The sequence below is a fragment of the Megalopta genalis genome, chromosome 6, assembly GCF_051020955.1.
Source record: "Megalopta genalis isolate 19385.01 chromosome 6, iyMegGena1_principal, whole genome shotgun sequence".
Classification (NCBI taxonomy): domain Eukaryota; kingdom Metazoa; phylum Arthropoda; class Insecta; order Hymenoptera; family Halictidae; genus Megalopta; species Megalopta genalis.
In genome coordinates this window covers 16,229,295-16,252,807 of record NC_135018.1, presented here as the reverse complement: position 1 = coordinate 16,252,807, position 23,513 = coordinate 16,229,295, and the positions used below count along the sequence as shown (strand labels likewise).

Genomic DNA, 23,513 nt, shown 5'->3' with positions numbered 1-23,513 from the left:
TCGTTAATAACTCGTTAACGGTGCCTCGAAGAAAATTTTTGTAAAGGAAAAAGTTGCTTCAAATGGCCCGAGTAACCCGTCACTTTCGGATTGCGAGACATTTTTGGGACCCCCTGTATATACAGTATCAGACTCTGTACAGTACACATCAGACTCTGCCGTCCAGAGAAATAGTCTCGCGCAGAATTCAGCCGTACCTAAAAGGTTAATTTGCATCGGTTCGTATCAAATTCAGTTTATTGATATTAACGCTAGATGTACGAAACCCGTCAAAATGACGGGTCACTAATTGTTTAATTTACGATTATTCATGTCGTAAAGATGCATTTATGAGATATTTATTCCATTTATATTGTTACGAATTACAACACTTCTCCCGCGTCGCGGCATTTTATTTACAATAGAGAACACGAACTATAATACAACTGAATTAGAATATGTAAGAGATCTTTGAATTAGATGGTGTTGATCGCTCGACGGTCCGATCCCGACTCTCCGATTGTCCGTTGATAAAACACCTCCGTGGCAACCCCTCTCTTCTATTTTTCTTTAAGGAGTTGCTCACAACAGGGCAGTTTCACATTACAGCGACTTGATTTGGACAAGTCGCCGTAACAATATTATATTACTTACGGCTAATGTTATAAATGTCTTATTGTTACTTTTATAAACTAATACAAAGCAGCTCTTTTTTCTGCTCCGCAAATCTAGTGTTAATAAAACGACGTTAAGATATTGTTGCAGATGTATACATCCAGACAAAACAGTCTTCGTACAACGTTTGAAACCTAATAATTTTTTTAAAACTGCACTGAATGACTTGATTTTTGTTTAGACGATAGAGAGACTAGTGTATTAGACAATGACTAAAATGCTCTTTTTTATTTTGCTGGTACATGCTTGGAGTGATAGAAAAAAAAATAGGGAACTCTCGTTTTTTAACTTTTTTATCTGAGCCTATAACGAAAATTTGAGAAACGCCTTTCGTAGAAAACGTAACTAACTTTTTATAATTCTATACAGTTCCATATTGTTATTAAGACAGGACATTGTACAGAAATGTTAAGAGAACAAGCGTTAACAAAAGAAGCAATCGGTTGTTCATCTGTACAAACGAAATATTCCCGTATCGCGAGTCTGTTTGTGTATTACACACTGAAGTAAATTTCCCTGCGGAAATGATAATGTACCGGTACATTACAAATTACGTTATATTGGCCAACTTATTTTGCCTTTTATACGTTCGCGCGAACAATTAATGCGCCGTCGTAACTTCAAATGCTCGGCCTTCATGTTTAAATTTTAGTAAACATCGCGCGAATAAAATCAAGATAAACAAATAATCGCTACAAAGGGAACGAATAAAATCGAAATACACACACACGAAACGAACAGTAAATTACACGGATAAATTCTTACAACAATGTACGTTCACGTAAAAACCACTTCTGTTAATACCTTCGCATTAAATCGTTAAGATCTGTTGAAATCTCTAGCTTATAAATTCTAGACGAATAAAATCAAAACGAACGCATGCGAGCGACCAAAGCTATAAAATCGAGTCAAATGAAACGAACGTAGTAAATTCTTGCATAGCAAATTGTAGCCAAAATTAGTTCAAAACTTGCGAGTTCCGGCTGAATGATCTCAAAGTAAAGGAACTGCAAAAGGAATGCGCCGAAAAAGAGAATCTTCCAAAAATGTGCGAGTTCGCGTGCAATCGCTTTCGCGTTAATTCGCCACAAAAATCGATAATCTATGCCGAAGTTCGTAGCTCGTAAATTTCACTCGAAGCGGAAGCGGAGAAGCATTTATACAAGGAAAAAAGAAGCGGCGGATTAAAAGAGGCATTAAATTATCCGAACGGGTCGGTGTAACAGGGGTGCAATTGCGCTTTCGTAACGATTCTTTAATTAAGAAGATTTAGCGACGCGCGCCCGAGAGACAAGCGATAAAAACTCAATTGCCCGGACCGATTACAACTAAGTGCCTGCAACAACCATTATTGAGAACGGACAGTGAAATTTGATTTCGCCTGTCCCGGTATCGTTTTTCGCCGCGTGACACGGACCCGCGGCCTGAATCCGCAATTCTCCTGGAACTGCGTGTTACTGGCCGCGGAGTCGCGCCGAGCCGAGCCGAGCCGCGGCCCGCCACACCGTCAGCTGATACAAGTGGCTCTACGTGATCCGGTAACGGAATGCCAGCCGAGAAGTATAATTGAATTAATAAACTACGACGAAATCTGGCGAGCAACTTACTTACCGCGACGCGTCGCTGCGCCGAGCACTGCGGAGGCTGACGAAAAAAACGTTTCTCCTTTTTGGCTTTTATCCTGCGTTTTCTGGACAGTGTCTGGCGGATACGCTGTGGCCGTTGAGTACACTGCGGATTTTTCCGCAAAATACAAATTGTCTGTATCGACTGCAAAAAATCGAAACTAAACAGAGAGTTCCACTGATTTTTTTAATAATTTCGGTGGATTAGAATAACACACACTGACAGTTTCAAGTTCTTTCAATCTTCCTACTATTTTAAATGGCAACCACTTTGCTGTAAATCCGTAAAATTCGCAGTCTACTGATGAGAGTACGGTAATATAGTGCCTAATGCGCCTTTCTTTTCTTTTAAATTATAACTTCCGATTAAAGGACACTTTTATCAAACGTGCTATAAGTACGTCTAAAAATTAGAACATGTATTCTTTTACGATCTAGCGGAAAATATTTCATTGCGAATTTGAAATATACTTTCATTATTAATTATTCTTGATCGTGGGGATATATGAGAATGGATTGGCTACTAACAATTTATTCGCGCAACGATCGATTTATAGGTAAAGCTGATTCCTTAAATAGAATGACAATACTAGCTTCCGAATTCGCAGAAACTCTAATATATGAATTCTACGAATATTAAATATTCGTACAAATATATTCTTCTAAAATTACGTAGCAACAAAAACAGTCAGCAATTATTCTCAATATCGTTCGAATGATTTTATAATCTCTATTCGTATAATTTATTTCGAACGAAGAATGATTTCAATAACTTTCAATAGATAGAATAATTTCTGACGACTAATGAATGCAATCGTTACGGGAATAAAATATTATCTTAGACTAATATTTTTTCGAAAGAATTCGAATAATCCTCAACTCTGATTGCCAGCGATACAATTTAACCCGAACACTGTGCCACAGCGGATTCTTTCCTGTCATGAACCCACCCTCGGCCGCAATTAAAATGCGGAGCACCGGTTCAAAAATGTTTCCCCCTCCAACTAATTCACGGACGTCCGCAGATTCTTGGCCGTTTGTTCAGCGCGCGAAACGAGCGGGTTAACCGCGGCTGCTCGCGGCCCAACAATTTCCGCAAATAATAGCCGGAATGTACAAGCGGCCGAGTAACAGCGGTCTTAACAGCGAGCGTGTGAGCCTGGCCGGAACTCTCGCCGAAATTCGGCTTAATTAGCGGAAACGCCGTCCAAGAAAGCGGACGCGTGACAGGCCTCACATGGTTCATTTAAATCGATCGACGGCGAACCGACGCCTTCTCAATTGTTCCACGATACCGTCACTCGAGTTGATCTAATTCGAAACGTATTATCGGAACTGTTTTACTTTTTCATCGGATACGGACAAGCAACGTTGGAATTTCAATTAACGACTTTGGCGACATTCCTGCAGGTTTCTAGGAGCATGAAAAATTGATGCATCTTGCTGTTGGGAGATGCCGTTCCAATGGCGACGCGACGCTGCTGGATTTTTCCGTGTAATAACGCGACGAGGATGTTTTTCTAGAAAATTAAAAAACTATTAGCAACGGAGAGAGAGAGAGAGAGAGAGAGAGAGAGAGAGAGAGAGAGAGAGAGAGAGAGAGAGAGAGAGTAGCTGCGATTATTTCAAACTCTGTCCTTATGCAGGGAATAATTGAAAATGTTTTTGTATTTTTTTACGTAAATGTGCACGCATCGCGATTAAACGTAACTTGTAAATAATTATTAAAAAGTGTATTAACGGGCCTGCGGTAACTAAAATGTTAGAAAATTATTTACCGAAAGAACCAGTAGAATAATAAAATTCTAAAATCACTTTTTACTAAAGTTCTTAGCTGAAGTAACACTCGATAAATCGTAGGATTCTTTATGTTCGCCGTTGCAATGCGAATCATCATTTTAGCAGGACTGGGTAAAAATAGATGTTTGAACTCTAGTAGATGGACTATAAATATTATTATTATTATAAATTATATTATATATAAATTATTATAAATATTATTAATATTATTATCTTCTCACGTAATAGAGAATTTGGCAAATAAACTTTTTCTTTAAATATTACTCGCATATGGACGTCGCGTAATTGAATACATTTGAGACGCTATATACACATGCAACTAGTATTTCAAAAAAGTTTATATGCCAAATTTCGTATTAAATGAGAAGATGAACATATTTATAGTCTATTTAATTCGAACATATTTACAGTCTATGTAAGACTGAATAAGATAGAGGTCGGATGATTTATACGAAGCACAGCGCGACAGCGGTTTCAGTAAAAAAAAAACGACGTGACCGAAGGAGATCGAATATTTCACAGAAATAATTATCGCAAAAAACGACAGCCTCGAATTTGCATAGCTGCGCTCGAAGCATTTTTAATCCGGCCGATCATGGGATTCCACGGAAGGTCGGAGCCACCGTACCCGTAAATTCTTCAAAATGGCCGGGTGCCAACGATAGAGAGATCGCCGGTTCAGTAGAATAATGAAGTCGAGTGACACGGCTGACCTGGTGACCCAATACGCGCGGCCAGGGAAACTGTCCCGAGACGAACGAGTTAAAAACTCTGTTTCCGTATACGGAGAGAAGCTCTGCTAACTATAAGAGAATGGAAAGAAGTCTTTAGGCCTTGTTCTTCCGCGAGAAACTAGCTTCTGAAGGATTTCCCTCGGAGGCGCCGCGAGAAAATGGCCAACATAAAGAATGCAACGGCTGCATAAAGCGTAGCTCGCCCTGTTACGTCTGCGAAAACTGAATTTAGTATGCGGACGATTTAATGATCCACGTTGGTCAGCGATCTTCCTGGAAATTGCAGCTGTAGAGGATTTTTCTGGGCCCGGAAGTTCGCGCCTGATAGATTGACCGAGAAATTTTGATCGCATCAATTTTCCGCGAACTATTGCTAGAAAATGTTTTCCTTCGGTTGTATTCGCGATTTGTATACAATTGTTTGCTATTGATAATAGCAACGATCGATGATGGCACGTATAGACTACAGACATCGTACATATCCCATAATTATGTTAACACTTGGAAAGGGGCGATTCCTGAGGTCATTTGAAGTAACTTTTTCCTTGGCGAAAATGCAATCCGCGACTTCGTTTACGAGTTATTAACGAAAAACAGTGACCAATCAGAGGCGAGATCATTTGGCGCGAGACGGCCGGACCAATGAGCGGAACTGGGCTCCGTGCACTCATTGACTGGGTCGCTACGCGCCAGCCGAGCTCGCCTCTCATTGGTCACTGTTTTTCGTTAATAACTCGCAAACGAAGCCGCGGATTGCGTTTTCGCTAAGGAAAAAATTACTCGAAATCACCTAAGGAACTTCTCACTTCCCGCTTGTGCAATAATTTTGGGACACCCTGTAGGTACGTATAAAAGGAAACTATCGTGTATAATATGCAGAGACATTAGGGTTTATCGTATAATATACGTGTGATATACGTGCAATGTACGTTTACGTATGACACGCGTTAATTTCGTCGCACAGTTGTATATAGACATCGCGGAGTTATGACAAAACTGACTGGGTGAAATTTTAGACAGCTGCAATGTGGAAAGAATCTTACTGGAATGTTTGATTAAATTTCCACATGGATTCTCCTTTTTACAATCAATGCAAAGAATTCCTATTTTCCATGATAACTGAACTGTAAATTTTTATTTTCTAGTAATTGAACTGCACATTTGTTATGCATCCATGGTATTTGCAATTGTACGAAATTCAACGAAACCTGCAGCGCGACGAAAATAAACGGAATTTTCGTGTCATCGTGATCACGCAGAATAATTTCTTTGTTGAAGACAATTTTTGGCGATAAAAGCACAAAGCACGATTTACCGATTCCCATAAAATTTCCCAGCAGCGTAATGATTTTAATTTCAATTAGACCGTGTACAATGAAATCACGATTGTTGTGGAAAATTTGCTCCGAATTGCTGACAGCTGTATCAGAAAAATCGTCCGAGTGTAAAGGAATAAAATTGAGAAAGAAAATGATATATTACATTGCGACCAAAATGTCGAATTAACTATCCGTATAGTTTATATTAATTTTGACGAACGAAACGAAATTTTGATTATCGAACGACACTTTTTACAGCTCTCGGCTGCCTCTTGTTTCATAGTGCGCCGGGGGAAAAAAATACAAGATCCACTTCTACGCATTCTGAATCGCTTTTCAGCGGTCACACTACACCCCCCTCCCCCCTCCCCATCGCATGGTCGAACAAGAGGCGATAGAGCCTCTCACTGCATATTTCTATCATTCTTCCGTGTGACGAGCTCTGATATCGATTTCTCATCACTTTTCGCGCGCCGCGCCGCGCCGCTCCGGTCCGCGCGCTTTGATATCCGCAGATGCGATAACGTTACTTTCCATTATCTGTTCCAGAGTTTACGCAACATGATGACAGCGAACGCGACCGATGCCTGTGAAACGCGTGATCCCTGCCAGCACGGCGGAATCTGCATTTCCACCGATAGCGGGCCCATCTGCGAGTGCCGGTCCGGCGATTATGAGGGCGCCTATTGTGAAAAAGGTGGGTTGTTCTCCCGATCTAGATATCATTGTTGACTCATTGTTCGCAGCCGTTGTGCACCGGGTTCCGTGCACGTGTATCCGGCGTCCAGCGTTCGTAATTCCGATCTTGATCCTCGTACGTCGTGCCTTTACGCCGACTACTTTTACGTCGCGTTCTCCGGACAAAGTTCTGTTGGTCGAACATGCTCGGAACGACACTGATACCTCTGTTTTAATAAGCGGATTTAATTGGTAGAGAATTCATTGAAAATGTCGGATCGACCGGGTATTTTTGTACAAGTCGAGGTGGGATAAGTGCAGAATGATTTTTGGAATATTATGAAAATAAAAGAAGTCCGTATTTAATGGAAAAATAAATTTCATGGACGTAGTTGATAATAATAATAATAAATAACAAACGTTTATCGAACAGTATAATATTTTAGAACATATTTTCATGACTATAATAGAAAAATAAATTTCATGGACGTAGTTGATAATAATAATAATAATAATAATAATAATAATAAATAACAAACGTTTATCGAACAGTATAATATTGTAGAACATATTTTCATGACTATAATAGAAAAATAAATTTCATGGACGTAGTTGATAATAATAATAATAATAATAATAATAATAATAATAATAATAATAATAATAATAATAATAATAATAATAATAATAATAATAATAATAATAATAATAATAATAATAATAATAATAATAATAATAATAATAATAATAATAATAATAATAAATAACAAACGTTTATCGAACAGTATAATATTGTAGAACATATTTTCATGACTATTGTAAGCATGAAAAAAGTCCGTTTCTAATGGAAAAATTAAATTTCATAGACGTAGTTGATAATAATATCACCACTCGCGTCAAACGTTTATTAAATAATATAAAATTCTCGCTATACTTATTCCCTACTTGATAAAGAATTCTGATTTATTTAGGATGGACAAATGTTCGCACAGATGTTTATGGACTAATTTATACGAATTGAAATCAAAACCGTCGTGTTCTTCCTTTTATTAGACTTCTTTCTATTTAACGACAGCCTGTTAAATAGGAATAATATTATTTCGTTCTTTCAAATGTTTCATCGTTCGAGTAAATGTAGCCACACGATAAACATAAATTTCCATTCTCTTCCAACAAATTATTACAATAGAACAAATAACGGTACTGTAAGGGATTGCAAATTCTATGGAACGTTTATCCACGCAATTTATCCACACATTTATCCACTCAATTTTCGCGTTATCACGAAATATTTTTGTTTTACACGATACAGTAATGTCTCCCTTACTGACGCTCAGATTGTGCACAAAGATGGACAATTCGGGAAGAGGCGATACGATTGTTCGAGCATTGCAGGCTCGTTCTTATAGTTGTTGACAATTCGTAACTATAAAAATGAACCGCAAGGATCCAATGATTGTATCATCTCTACCTAAATTGTCCATTTTTGTAGACAATCTGAGCGTCGATTAGGGAGACATTACTGTAATTTGCAATTCAATTGCGACGCCAGAGGCCAAGGAACACGCTCGCAAAGCTCTCGCTTTGAATAACCGAGCTCGCCAAAACTGCGCAACGCATAAAAGGCACGGAAAGTTCTGTAAAAACCATCGTCTAATTATGACAATACCGGTATCTCGGATTTCCCTTTCCGAAAATCGAGCCCGTAAAGCCGGACTCCGCCGAGGGCTTCCCTCGCTTTTAATACTCGAACGCGTCCGGCCAATATCGACGGACGATCGGGTTTTAATGATACCGTATCGAGTTACCAGTGAAAAGAATGATTTATCGTCGTATCGTCGGCGTCCGATATTTTACTAATATTTCACGAGTCCTATATGTACAATCCAATTAATCGCGACACGGACACGACCTCCTTTCGCAATCAGCTTTTTGCACCACCACGCTTTCCGCACTGTTAATCCGTTAATCTCGCGGCACCTGAAACTTTTCCTGAAAGCGATATTGATCATCGGTGACGCCCGTTTGAAATGCCCGTTCCCAAGTAGGGGGCATGGAAATATGAAACACGGATGCCAACTGTTCCATAAATCGTGCCAATGAGAAACTTGCTTCGAAACACTCGCGATCGCATGAACATTCTTTTTGCCTTCTACAGAGCTGATCGTTACGTAACGGTGTTCGGGCCAGTGAATTTGTAAGGAACAATGTTCGAAAACGTAGGTGGAATTTTTATATCCATATATTGTCACGTGCTCTATTTATCGTTTATTGCATTCTTTCGATGTTCTTTCCATCGCGTTCTGTCACAATCGAGCCGTATCTCGCTTTCGCGATGAATAAGTAAATTCTTATCGACAACAAAATTCTGATAAATTGTGATGAACAACTAAATTTTGGTAAGTAACTAAATTTCGTATAAATTACTAAATTCCGACGAATAACTAAATAATGATGAACGAATAAAAATGGTTCGCGTTTTATTTACAAATTCCGGATTGCCTATTTTCATAATGTACGAATAAGTTTCACGGGACTTTTTCGAATAAATAGATTCGCGAACGCCTGGCGTCTGCGGAACGAGCGCTGGATCTAATTCAATATTCGCTCGGCCTCCCAGAGGTGCTTGCCGCTCAATTATACGATCCCGTGGATCATTTCGACTCTTTTTCTTCGGGACGGCCCCCGAAGAATGCGAGATCACGCCCCGGGCAGATTTAAAAGGCCGCGGCGAGCGGTTCTGAGCGAAATTCCATGTTTCTCCGTGGATAAGCAGCCGCCGAGATTTACTTTAATTGCGATTTACTATGCGAGATAAAACTCCGAGGCTCAGGATGCACTCACGGCTACGCGTGCTAATGCAGTCCCGTCCCGTCATCCTCCGCGTCCTTGCATCCCTCCTCCTTGACGTTTGCCGAAAGAGAGGCTCCGCGATCGATCATAATGCATTTAGATCGGTTTGGACTTTTTATTATCGCAGTTCTTCCATTGGTCATTGGATTTCTGGAATTTTTTGCCACGCGCTCTAACTGCAAGGACCGTTAACCGATCGAGATACTTTTTAGTTCGCAATTTAATTATCCGACATGGCTAGGTTCATTTTTATATTATATATTTATTTTATATATTTTACGATACTACTCGCAATTTATTTGATATCTCAGTGGGTTAGAATCATACTGTCGCATTTTCTTGATCGCAGAAAACAAGGTGTGTTATTGTTTGTTACACTAACATGTGTATGGTTTACAAACCAAATATTATTGTTAAGATGATTTAGCGTTCAGTTAATTTGTAGTAACTTTGTAATCTATTTCACTTGTCTTCTTAATATTTCGGTACTCACGGATTACATTTCGAAATATGTGTGAAAATTTTCGAAGATGCCACTTACATTTTCATAATGTAACCCTCGAGATATTTTTCTGTTAATTTCAATGCTGCTCTACAACCTCACATTGTGGATTTACTTCGTTGCTCTGACGTTTTATTTCCATTTGTATTTTGTGACTTTTTTTTATTATAAGTTTATTGGTCGCGTATTATGTTATCGTTATGAAATTGGCCAGAAATATCTGCCATCATTTTATACGAAACGGTCGATTCGGAAAATAATACGGAACGTGACAAGATACGTACGTATAATTAAAAGTTTCCATTTAAAAAAGTAAATCTTATCGGTGTTAAAATCATTTTGAATACTATTGCAAGTGTACTTACCTAAATATGCGTTTAATACATGTCGTCAGTCTGTCATGTGTTTTTAATTGTATATCAGAAACCGCGAAACGTGAAACTATTGAAAAAGTAATTAATATTATATAGAACATAATTTTCCCATCGTGATTCGATTAAATAAAATATTTCGATTTCAATGAAATTTTTACGGGATGTGTTTTTTCGGGGACGATTTTTCGGAAATACTTAAAGGATGTAAGCACGACAGCCGAAGTGTTGCGAAAACTTTAAGGGAAGAAACGATCAAATTGGTCGATCGTGACAGCGACCGAAGATACATCTGAATTTTTCGTCGTCAGCCCCCGTATACACAGAAATTACAAACTGACTTCGAACTCTGAGAAATCGAACGTCACAAGCAGGCAGCGCGTTCTCACATCCAAGAAACTCCATTTCACCGTCCGGTGACAGTTCATTTTGGTGTCAGTCAGTCATGAAATTCTCCCGATGCAAATTCTCCGGTTGTATCTACAATAGCGCAAGCGGCCATCATTTATTTTACATGTAATCCTTGCGGTTTATCCGTGCTAGATACGCTGCATCAAAAATGCGGAACTTCCTTCGCTGCGATCGTTTATAAAAGTACATGGTCGTTGCTTGCGGATTTTATGTTTTTCTAACGAAAATAAGTAAAAGAAGTTGGAATAGTAAAATTGTTGGGGCGTCACAGCGTCGTCAATAATAGCGACGAATTATGACGCTATATTTGTGGACTGTATAAAATAAAGAACCGGATTCTGCCTGCTATTTTGTATTGAACCCCTGACTACAGTACACCCTTGGTCAGGATGTCTTGTTGCTACGACTTGTATTGGAACTCTAGTCTCTATCAGAGAATACCCTCGCTCGCAGCAGACCACCATCCCTCCAACGCACCCACATCACTCGCCAATTGGTCCTGCCCGATTTTGGCAATAGCCAATCAGCTGGTCCATCTCAAAGCAGACGGCCGCAGGGCCCCGGCAAAGACAGGAAAGCTCCTCCAGGCATGACCGTCATAAAACAATGTCAGGCTGACCCTTCGGAACCTTTCCTGCTTTATGACTAGTCCCGGCCATCGAGACCGAAACGATTTCTCAAAAAACCTGGGCTCGAAAAACAGCCGGTTATGCACGTCCGTCTCATAAAGACATTAGTGCTGTGCACTAACAAAAATGATCGGAGGAATTTAAAAAGATTCTCGTATTATCATCGATTGATAATACATATTGAAAGAAAAATTAAATCTCTTTCGTTTCTGCTTCATGCAATTGTTATTGTTATTTTTATGTTTGTGCAAAATAAAAACGGGAGTTACGTGGATATTTCTTTCGTACTTCTTACAAGTAAATAAGTTGAAAATAGTGCAACAGTAGTTTTGTACTCGATTAACTAGTTTTTCTCATAAATGCATCAAATATGCAATCGAGCGATCACTACGATCACTACGTTTACGACAGAAACAAATACTTGAATTATAAAACGTTAAAAACGTAGTACAAAATCACAAAACACTGTACAACAGAAGAAATGAATTTTTATCTCACTTCGTGATTCATGCAACTGATGAAAAGAATTGTTTTGCTGCAATCTATCCCCGCAATCTGTCTCGGTAGATGACTGATTTCTATGCAAAATGAAAATTATCCAAACTGATTGTAAGAACCATAAGTTCGGTGAAAAAGTCTTTCCCTCTTTTAATAACTTTAATACATTGTATATAATATACAAGTACTCTAAAATTGTAATGCTCTCGCAATTTTGTTTTCAGCCTAATCATTTTTCTTAAAAATGCACAAAATCCATTATTCAATTATACCAATAACTGGAGAATTTCTACGCAATTTTAGCGATGGTATTTTCCTCCGATCTAACCGTACGATCAATTCGAATTAATAATTTATAACGTTGATCACGGTAAAAGTGAAGTCGCCGAACAATGATGTCCAATAATTAACCGCCGCATACTAATTACATCAATTCTCGTTGCGCTCGGTCATGATTGCATGAAATCAACGAAGATATATTGCGAATTAATAATAGCGCGCTATTTAGTTTCAAATTTTCGTGACACGAGAAATTATTGAAAATCTTGCGGAACCAACGACGCATAGTGCTACCTATTCCCGAAAAGCTGGTCAAAAAGCAATTTTCGAAATATAGAGGGTGCCCCAAAATTATCGTACAAGCGGGAAATTGAGAGGGCGTTGTTTTTCGTTTTTATAACTCGTAAACGAAGTCGCGGATTGCATTTTCCTTAAGGAAAAAGTTACTTCAAATGACCTCAAGGACCCCTCATTTCCCGATTACGAGTGACTTTTGGGACACCCAGTGTTATAATACAAAGTAGAGAAAAAGTAGAGAAAAAGTTGCTACAGTGATCAAAGGATTCTCTAACAGAATTCAATTCGTATTTTGACCGCTCACACCAACAACGTTGAATATATCGGTATTAAGACCGTCATATTTTTTATTCAATTATAGCTAAAATATCGTGGAATTATTGACAAGAAGAGACAAGACAAAAATTATTATGCCTTTATTAATAAGCAATATTATTATTATAATATTATTTTAATATTTATTATTATTATTATTATTATTATTATTATTATTATTATTATATTTATTATTATAATATTATTTTAATATTTATTATTATTATTATTATTATTATTATTATTATTATTATTATTATTATTATTATATTTATTATTATAATATTATTTTAATATTTATTATTATTATTATTATTATTATTATTATTATTATTATAATATTTATTATTATAATATTATTTTAATAATAAAGCTTATTACGACAGTAATGTCTGATTTTTCATTTTTGATAACATATTAAAATTCAGCGATCTCGAAAACATAAAGAGTACTGATTTTCCGAAAAATCCTGCGAGGCGATGAACAGTGATCAACTTTTTGGGCGAAGCTGAAGTGCGGGAGGTTTCGAAAGTCGAAACACAGAAAGATCGCCGGGCAATTTCTGGAAAATCGTGAAAGTTGTAGGGGACGTGCCAGAAATTCTGTCTGCTCGGCTCTTCGGAAACGTCGTTTCGCCGAACAAGTCGGCGCACTCGCGCGTAAAAGTTGTTCACAGTCTTCGTAAGTAATTTCATTATTTTCACAGCGGTTGCACACACCTCGAGCCGTCATTTTGTGACTGGCGCGTAGGCACGCGTGAATTAGAAATGATTTACAGCGGCCACGTGTATCGCGTCCTCGTGATCACGCTATAAATTCGCGGCACGAGCGCCACAGTATTTCATGCAACAATGAGCCCCGCGAAGGGACGAGATTCATTTAAGGCATTGACACGTCTTTGAATAATAATACGGGCGACGGGGCGCGTCGGAGAAGCCCGGAAAAAGCCGAGTTGACTGCTCCCAAAAAGCCGTTTTAATTAGAACGAGTAGGGAACTGTTAAAAGGCGTAATTAATATTCTAGCCACCGGTGTTCCATACACGAATTCGATCATTTTCTTTAGCAGCTTCTCCTTCTATTTTCCTCTCGCGAATGTTATTCTCTGGTTAAGCGAAGATCGAACGACGATCCAGTGTTTTCTGTTTGCAACAATTCCTGCAGTTATGGTACTTGAACGATTGTTTATGTTGATCATGTTCTAGCGATTCAAGATTATTTTGAAAACATTTTCTTCGGTTTTCTCCTGCTGAAATATTTTTGTCGTCTTCTTTAGTTCGATGATGGACATATTTAGGCTGAATGAGGGAACAATAAGGTTGTAATAAGGGTGCAATTAAGATTTTATAAATAAATCTGAAGGATCGGCGAGGATTTTTAATCTTTCGTCGACAATACCGTTTGTTCTCTAATTTGATTTCTTAACCCCTTGACATACAAATCAAATGGAATTTGATGCGTCTGAAAAATACTATTTAATTTAATAAGCTGAGAAAGAGAATGTTTTATTTTGAAATTTGGATCACTGATTTGTGGATGTAACTTTGTTATTGCTACTGTCGAAAAGGTGGGAGGGTGGGGCGTCTTGAACATTGTAAACAAACCAGAATCGACGCACGAGCGAAGCAGCCGAGTAATCTAATTATATACTGCACGGCGTCCACCGAAAACAGCTCTTGACGTGTTGGACTCGTCAAAGTCTACAGAGGCACATGAAACGAATGACGACCCCGATTCGTCATTGTATGTCAAGGGGTTAATGCTCTGGTCTTTACAAAGCTCTAATCCATAATTTCTAATTTAACATAAAATTAGACAGGTATCGTTAATAAAACTGATTATTAAATAATATAAAAGAATATGCATTATTAATAATAACAATTATTACATAATATAAAAGAATTTACACTATTAATAATAATTACTATTACATAATAATTTACATAAATATATGAATCGCGACCAAATTGTAAGAAAGTAAAACACAGGAACGAAAATGAAATAACGTGATCGTGTCAAGCGATTCTGTTAATTAATCGAAATCGTTGCGTTGACTTTATATTTTTATGCTGAAGAAATGTATTGCTTTTTACTTCTCGCATACCGATTTTTGACCGCCAAAGCGAAATTCTACATCCTTTGCGCGCAGAAACCCACGGTGTAGTAATTGGGAGACCTCGATTATTCGGCAACGAATGTAATTGCTCATCAAAAATCTTCTCGCGTCGAGAATGGCGACATTTTCCGCGACACTTTTTCTGTCGCATTAGTCCCGCCATGCCTTCCGCGGTTCTCGAAAGAGGAGCCTTGTCAGTTCGCCGTGGTATTTGTAAGAGATCCCAACGGACTGATTATTCTGACCATAATAAATCCTCTACTTCGTTTTTCTTCGCCGTGGCCTCTAGTACCGGCGCGGCGCGGCGCGGCAGGCGTCACTATTTCATCGTCCGTTGCTCGTTTTCTCCGTGAAAGTCTGACACGGAGCTTCAACATGGTTATTAAACCAGCGAAATTACGTTATATCGCGTATAACGGCCGTTTCCGTCCACCAGGAGAGACGGGCGAAAAAGTGAGGGAGAGAGAGAGAGAGAGAGAGAGAAAGGCGTGGGAGTCAGAGGGGAAGAGACAGAGACAATCGCGACCAAGGAAAAGGCTGTTAACGGGAACGTTGAAAAATTAAAATGAAATTCCAGCAGCCTTAGACCTTGTTGTCACCGCCTGTCGCTAATGAGCCGGAACTGTTAACTTACGCGGCGAGAAAACGCCTGCGTCAAAAATAATTCTATTCACTGCTATATCGTGGCATTCAGTTAAAGCTGCCTCTTTTGCCGAGAAATTGGATCTTTCGTAAGATTAAGTTGAAATTGGAAACCTCGCGGAAATGTGGTGTCGTTCTCATCCTTTTCTCTAAGTCACGTCTTCGAACGACAACGATTTAATTGTTTCAGCCTGGAAGGAAATATTGTTGCTAACAATTTCTGGCCAATTTTATTTTGTAAATATCTTTTCGTGAAGATCTTCATAGTTTCCTGCGTCATTTGTAAGAGACAAAAATTGAAGAAGGATTTTCTTTTGCTAATAGTTCTCGTAGATCGTAAACGATCCAAGGGTAATTTTTTATTTTTCTAAAGTTTTTCCTATTTTCCATTTTGTTAACCAATATTTTATTATGCACGTGTATCAGATATATACGCGTCAAGTCAACAATTTATAGAATATCGGTATGGAATGAGTATAGAATATCAAAACAGTGAATATTAAAATAACTGTTCTCGCTTTGGAATTGTTTAGAGTTTGGGGCAACGAAGAAGTTGATAATTGAACAATTACGAAAATAATGGAAATTTACATGAAATCGCAGAAAATAGTCGCACCATTTTTCGTGACAATGAAAGCACGGAACAGACGCACGGATTCGGCAACCTTCCAATAAGCCAATTAAATTGTATTATTCGTTTACATTCTGTAACAAAGAACTGATCGGAAAATTAAGCGAACAAGATGTTTCTGTAGATCGATGTCTCGTATCGATTGGACTTGAGGGCGCACAATACACAGTGGTACAGAAATGAGAGTAATGCGAATACTTGTTGCATATTTTCGAACATATTTCGTGCCGCGATATTAACCGATATTACGAGGGACTGCAGAGTCTCTATCGGCACGGTAACGAAGGCACAGTAAATTGGGGTATTCATTCCTGTATCGCTTTTAATATCTTCTAGTTTTTGGTCCGCGGCGTGATTAATATCTTACAAGCCAGAAATTAAATGTGTCAGCTACTCCGTTGAACGGGAATTCCTCCTTTGATCGTTCGCATTCCCCGCTGTAAAATTCTATTTCACTTCGAATTTTACGTTTCGTATAATTTCATTAAAAGATAATAGATAATTCTGCTTCGAGGAGAGAGAGGCCAGGACTAAAAGATCAGAATATCATGTTGCAAATTAATTAATTGAAGCCATATCAGAAGTTAAATAAGGATATCGTCGCAAATACAGTTTCCCTTCACTTACGTTAAATGCGAAATTAATTTCAGCAGCTACTAATTAACGTTTCGTTGCTACAAAAATACTGTTGTTACGTTCTTCTTCGTTATCTCTCTGCTCTTACTGTATCAGTGAAGCTTGCGAAAGGAATGGTGACGCAAATGTCTGAACGCAGAGCTGGACATTATTCGAATTTGTTCTGAACGAATATTTATTCAATATAATTATCCGAATAAATTCTTTTTAGTCGAATATTTTATTCGAATAACGATCATTCATTATTCGTCATAAATTATTCTATTTTTATTCGAATAAAGAATTGTGCGAATAATTTGATCGAACAGAGATTGTAAAATTATTCAATTAAGCAATATGAATAATTGTTGACTGTTAAAAATATAAATGTAATTTTATAGGCATATACTTATACGAATATATTAAGGATCAGTTAAATTTTAAGTACATATAGTGCAATAGTAACTTTCTCACGCAAGATTTAAAGAAGGAAATAAATCGACAAACTACGAAAAGAAAACACTATACATTGTATTATTTTTCTCCGAATCGAATCTTTTCATATAAATTCTTATTCGATAGAATTCTCATTGGAATAAGATCGTATTCAAATGAATTTCTATTCGAATGAATTCTTATACGAATAACATCTTATCTTGATAAATGGTTATCTAGATCAATCCGTATTCGATTCGATATTGTCGAGTAAGATCGTATTCGTTAAGTGTTTATCTTTTATCCGTCATCCGTACAAAACTTCGCCGAACTCTGAACGAGCTTAATCGGCGTTTAGCTAACAACATCACCCGTCTCCGGCGATTATTGACGTATTGCCAGCTTAATGCGATCAAGATTAAATCGTTCCGGGCATATGGAGGTGTGCAGCGTACTGCCTAAGGCGAACTGGGTCGACAATCAACAGTCTTGAGGACGGGGATGTACCACCCCCGCAATAACGAAGCCGACGCTCGAATTCCTCGCTCACCTTGTACGCCGTTTATCGTTGACATCCCGCTCGTACCATTTCCATTCCACTCTCCGAGACAATCGATCAACACCCAAGATTCATTGACCGATCCGGCTCTCCAATGTACTGGGTGTCCCGACAGTTAAACCGTCAAACCTCCGAAACATCGGACAAAATCGGTAAAAATTTGATCAATTCTTCGTTCCCAATCTTTTTTGACAACACACGTACTCCTTTGCATTTACAACATTTTCGCTTGCTATCAATTCATTATGATACGCAATCCAATATTTAGAAAGCATTTTATTCGTTGCTGTTCCGATCTCATGCGAACAAATCTAATATTTGAGAAATTCTTCATTGCTAATTTTGGCTACGATACACATTTCGTTCCTACGTATTGTCGATTATAATTAACACGCGATCGAATTAGTAGCTAACAAATTGTTCCTCGATGGTTTTCTACGAGTAAAAATCTTTCTAGGAAATTCCACGTCGCTAATTTTTGCCAAAACACATATATCCTTGCAGTTGAAACGGTTTTACATTATAATAAATTCGTCATGATTCGCAGTTTAAAAACTGTCCCATTCATCTGTTATGCGCATCTCTTCTTGAATCTTTAGAAAAATATTTCTCTTTTAAATTTCATCATGGTAAAATTGGAATGAAAATACTGTCGGTGTTTTAGTGGTATAAAAAGATTTCAATATTTTTAAAATTCCAGAGCATTTATACGGGCTGTGGATTCACAAAAATCCGCGGTCGAATGGGGGAAAAAAAATCTTTCCGACAATTCCTCGCTGCAAAATCACTGCATACATATGGGATCGAACATTTTGAACATTTTTACGTACCGTAGTCTCATAGATATCCGCAGTTCAATTTGTAGAAAATAGAGAGAGTCTATTCATCGACGTCCTAAATCGATGTACTGAGTTCGAATACAACTTTTGTAGAGACGAAAGTTTTTAGAATTTTCGATGAAAAACTCCATTTATCCGTGCATAGGAAATAGCAGTGCACCCATTTTTTCGCAGAATGTTGCACAGGTTTCCTTGAAAAAAATACAATCGGTATTAACGACCGATCTCTCTCTCTCCCCGTGACTGCGCCTTTCGTCGAAAAAAAAGAATGTTCGACGATGATACTAGCAAGCGAGTCGTGTAAGATATTTCTGTTGAAAAGCATACAGTTCAGAAAGAATTCTAATCTTACGTTGACTACACTCGAAAGACATCGTTGGTAGACAAGTGGAAAGATGGTATTCAAGATAAGATTTCTTGATAATAATATATATATATTCCTAATATATTATTATCAAGAAATCTTATCTTGAATACCATCTTTCCACTTATCTACCATTATTATATATATATATATAATAATAATAATAATATAAAATTATTATATATTATTATATATATTATTAATATATATATATATATATATATATATATATATATATATATATATATTCCTAATAAATTATTATGTATTATTTTATATTATTATTATTATTATTATATATATATAATAATAATAATAATATAAAATAATATATAATAATTTATTAGGAAACGATGTTAAGATATAAATAGAAATTTCTACGCTAATATCACACGCAATATTTTGATACACACGCAACAATATCAATGACCTCTCACTTCTCACTCATCGTCCGATCATTTGACACATCGACTCTCACTTCTCTCACATCATCAGATTATTCGATTATACCATCTCAATGAAAATAAACTCACAAAATTCTTCGACGCTTCAATACTTCTAATCCAATCTACTATTTCATACCAAATTGTATTACATGGATAATGCACATACTGGATATATCTTTAAATGTAAAAGCATTAATCACCATATCTCACTGTTCCTTTCCTACGTTCTTTTCATGCATCCGGAGAAATATCGAGATATTAAAATATCTATATTTATATAGATTTCTGTTATTACATTTATTTATATTTATGTTCACTTTATTTTCTCGATATACACTAGTACAGAATTTAGTGATGCTAATATTTCATTATTTTCGAAAACCAAATTATTATTAGGAAAATAAAACTTTAGGTACCTCTTTCTCCTTAAACTTTATTATTTGGACATATCTCAGAATTTGAGCAACGATATGATACTGCTCCTGTCTTACTATGATTAAAAAATTCGTTATATTTATAACTGGCGTACAAAGAAGATTGTTGTTTCGAAGAAACGATCAAATACCTTTTCATCTTCGGACGAACAGTTTCTGCAGCCGCATTTACACGCAGCGTCTACAGGTCGTCTATGTTTCTCGAATAAATAGCGTTGAACTGGTTCGAAATTATAGGATATTTCATCGGAATGAGCGCGTGTATAATTCTCCGTGCAAAAAATTGCACGGACCTTCGAAAAATAGCTCGGTGGAGGCACGTGTGTAATCGGAACTGATGAAAACAGAGGGAAATTGGATTAAATGTTTGACGAAGGACGGTGTATGATAGCGCGGGCGATATGAATCGGAGCGTTGTTTCTCGCAGTGGAGAAAATGAAAATGAATCGTTAGAAAATTTGTCGAATATTTCGGATGCGATATTGCCGGTTCCAGTAAATCCGCGCGACGTTTCATAATTCCGGGTTGGTATTACCATTGTTATGATCGCGCGCGGACGACGAAAAATGGAAGGTTTCCCAGCTTCTGGCGAAAATATTTATGTAAAGCGAAATGCATTATGGAGAAACGGTAACCCGGTATTTTCTCGTTCTAAAGTATCGCGGTGCACACGTCGAAACGATTCTTTGTATGTACGGTGGCTGGAAAAAAAAAGTATATTCGGACACCAAAGTATTCGGCATAACCTTTTCAAAACTGAACTAAACGAATTTTCGAGATGTTAGAGGGACTAGTTCACTGCACAATGACTAAAATACTTTTTTTTTTCAATTTTCCTATTATGTACTTAGAATGACAGAAGAAATGAGAAGCTCACGTTTTTCCAACATTTTTCAGTCAATTTGCAGAAAAAGGAATTAAAAAGACATTGAAGTGATTTGATACAGTTTGAAGAGTTATTGCGTCTTAAATGATGTTCCTTAACTTTCGTCGGTGAGTGTATTTTGAAGGCGACAAAATCGATGGTGATAAATAAATAAGTGGAACAATTTTGCTGTAATTAACTTTACATTTATCGAATAAGACAGATGAAATTTTCTTATTCAGAAAGAAACAAAATAAAAGAATTATATTCATCGTATAAGACGCATTCAATTTTTCTATTCAGAAATAAACAAAATAAAAGAATTATATTCATCGAATAGGACATGTTAAATTTTCTTACTGAAAAATAAACAAAGTGAAAGAATTACATTTATCGAGAATAAGACGTATTCAAGTCTTGTATTCAGAAGTAAACATAATAAATTCAATAAATAAGAGAAGTAAACGAAAGGAAACAGAGAAGTAAACGGAAATAAACAAAATATTCGATAAATATGAAGTCAATTATAAATGGAAACAAACCGAGGGCACAGCAATTGATGATCCCACGATAACCGGCTCCGCCATCCTAGCTCGCGTATTGTTCGCGAATTTGCGAATTTGCGAGACCGAATCAAATGACGGATGAATATTATTCTTTTGTTAAACTATGCGGGGGGAGGGTGAAGGGGAGGCGGGTCCAGAGGATTTGGAATAACAAACAGCGCGCGGCTGTTTATTTTGCCGAGTTCAACGGGAATCCCGGTACGGGGCGCGAATACACGGCGAAGTTATACAGTGAATTAACAAAACATTTGTCAGCATAATGAAATGGTTAAATGAGATACACGAATTAGTGGATGCTGGTAAATGAGAAACGCGAACATCAGGCTCGCTAAATTGCGGAGGCGGTATTTCCCTTCGGAAGACCGTTGATTGTTGGCCCAGTTCTGGATACAACTGTGCAGCGCAGACACGGGTATACCTCCTTCGTTCGTGGAAGAACTTCATTTTTACGGACTAATTTATTACGAGCGATAGTAATCGCCGGATTCGCTGCTTTACGCGATCGCGGCGTTCTGCTGCGTCGAAGACGAGAAAATATGCAATCTGATAATTGCTGAATGCAAGTTTGGTACTCTCGTTAAGCAGATTATTGCGGTAACGATTATATATTGGTGGGAAAGAGTTTAAGTAATTAGTAGACACTCTGTGGATCTTCGCGCGATTTCCCGTTCTCCGAGAATTTCACGATTGTTTCTGACAGACGGTTTTTTATAGCAAAATTTGTAGTAGCAAGCAAATAGCGCTGTTCGTCGATGTCAAGATTTTCTTGCATTTGAAATGTTTGCTCGTACCGTAAACGCGTAAAGGCTCGTAGTGTAGCGATTGGTCTATCGATTTAGAAATTGTTCTAGAAATATACGGTAAAGCTATTCCTAAACATTGCTGTTTTCAGACTTTTTTCATAAAAAATGACGGAAGTAACTAATTAGTAAAATGCACATACATATATTCGCCTTAATTTTGTTTATCATTGAAACGTAACGATTACAGAGTTGTTTAAGTTATCGATGTACTCCTCGTTGAATTATTTGAAAATGTACAGTAAAGTTTCCTTCAGACTTTACAGTTTTCAGTTTTCAATGATTTATGGAAAGTGACGCAAGAAATAGTATTTTTATCTCGATCGCTATAATAAGATACGCAAACTTGGTCGCGTCCCTTTGTTCGAATTCTGAAAGATTGTTCCATTCGAGCGTCGTATGTGACTTGATAAAATGATTTTTGGGATATAAAAGCATTAATTAAGTAATTTGTTCGAACGTCAGAAGCTGCGGTATTTGTGGAATCTGCTCTTCATTCGCTGTAAATAAATCTTGTGACTGAGGAAGAGATGACTAAAATACGTGACGCTATGTTTCATAAAGAATCAGGCTTTAGTTGGCTCGTGGCGTTGCTGCCAATTATCTTAGTGGAATCCTCTGTTTCTCTTGCGTACAGAAACAACTAACTCTTGCGCGGGTAACTTAACGATAACATATATATATATATATATATATATATATATATATATATATATATATATATATATATATATAACATATTGGTAACGTAAAGTATAGTTTACGACTCATTCGGAAAATTCTGTAAATCCCTAAAGTGTACATAATGATTTTTAATCAACTTAATCGAATTCTTATTACAATTTTCACGAACTTGATAAAGTCACACAATTTCTCATGCGCGACGTAAAAATCACTGGTCAACTGATTTAAATAATTGGGCAAAGTGTGCAATAAAAATATTAATCGAGCCCGCATTATTATGTGGAAACTTGACGAAACGAAACGGTGAAATTTCACGCAATTAAAATATTAGTCGAGCCCGAATTGTTATTTCGAAACTTTGATGAAACGAAACGGTGAATTCTCGCACAATTAAGATAACTAGCCAAACCCGAATGATCATTTCAAAACTTAATGAAATAAAACAATGAAATCTCGCACAGGTAACTAATTACTACACTATTCATGGTGTACCACTGCGATTATTTATGACAAAGAAAATACTTTTCGACCCGTTTGGAGCATTGTGCAAACTC

General features: G+C 37.2%; 1 protein-coding gene across 13 annotated transcripts in view; it reads left to right on the top strand.

Moving 5' to 3' along the window:
* The window catches only part of Nrx-1 (neurexin 1), a 724,770-nt gene that overhangs the window by 260,345 nt on the left and 440,912 nt on the right, over positions 1-23,513 (top strand). For all 13 annotated transcript variants that reach the window (XR_013033607.1, XR_013033611.1, XR_013033609.1 and 10 more), the window contains one exon: positions 6,682-6,829. Coding sequence is in view for 8 of the 13 variants with exons in the window: in XM_076522634.1 (XP_076378749.1) it covers positions 6,682-6,829 (148 nt within the window). In the remaining 5 variants the exon portion in view is untranslated. The remainder of the gene's footprint in view (positions 1-6,681; positions 6,830-23,513) is intronic.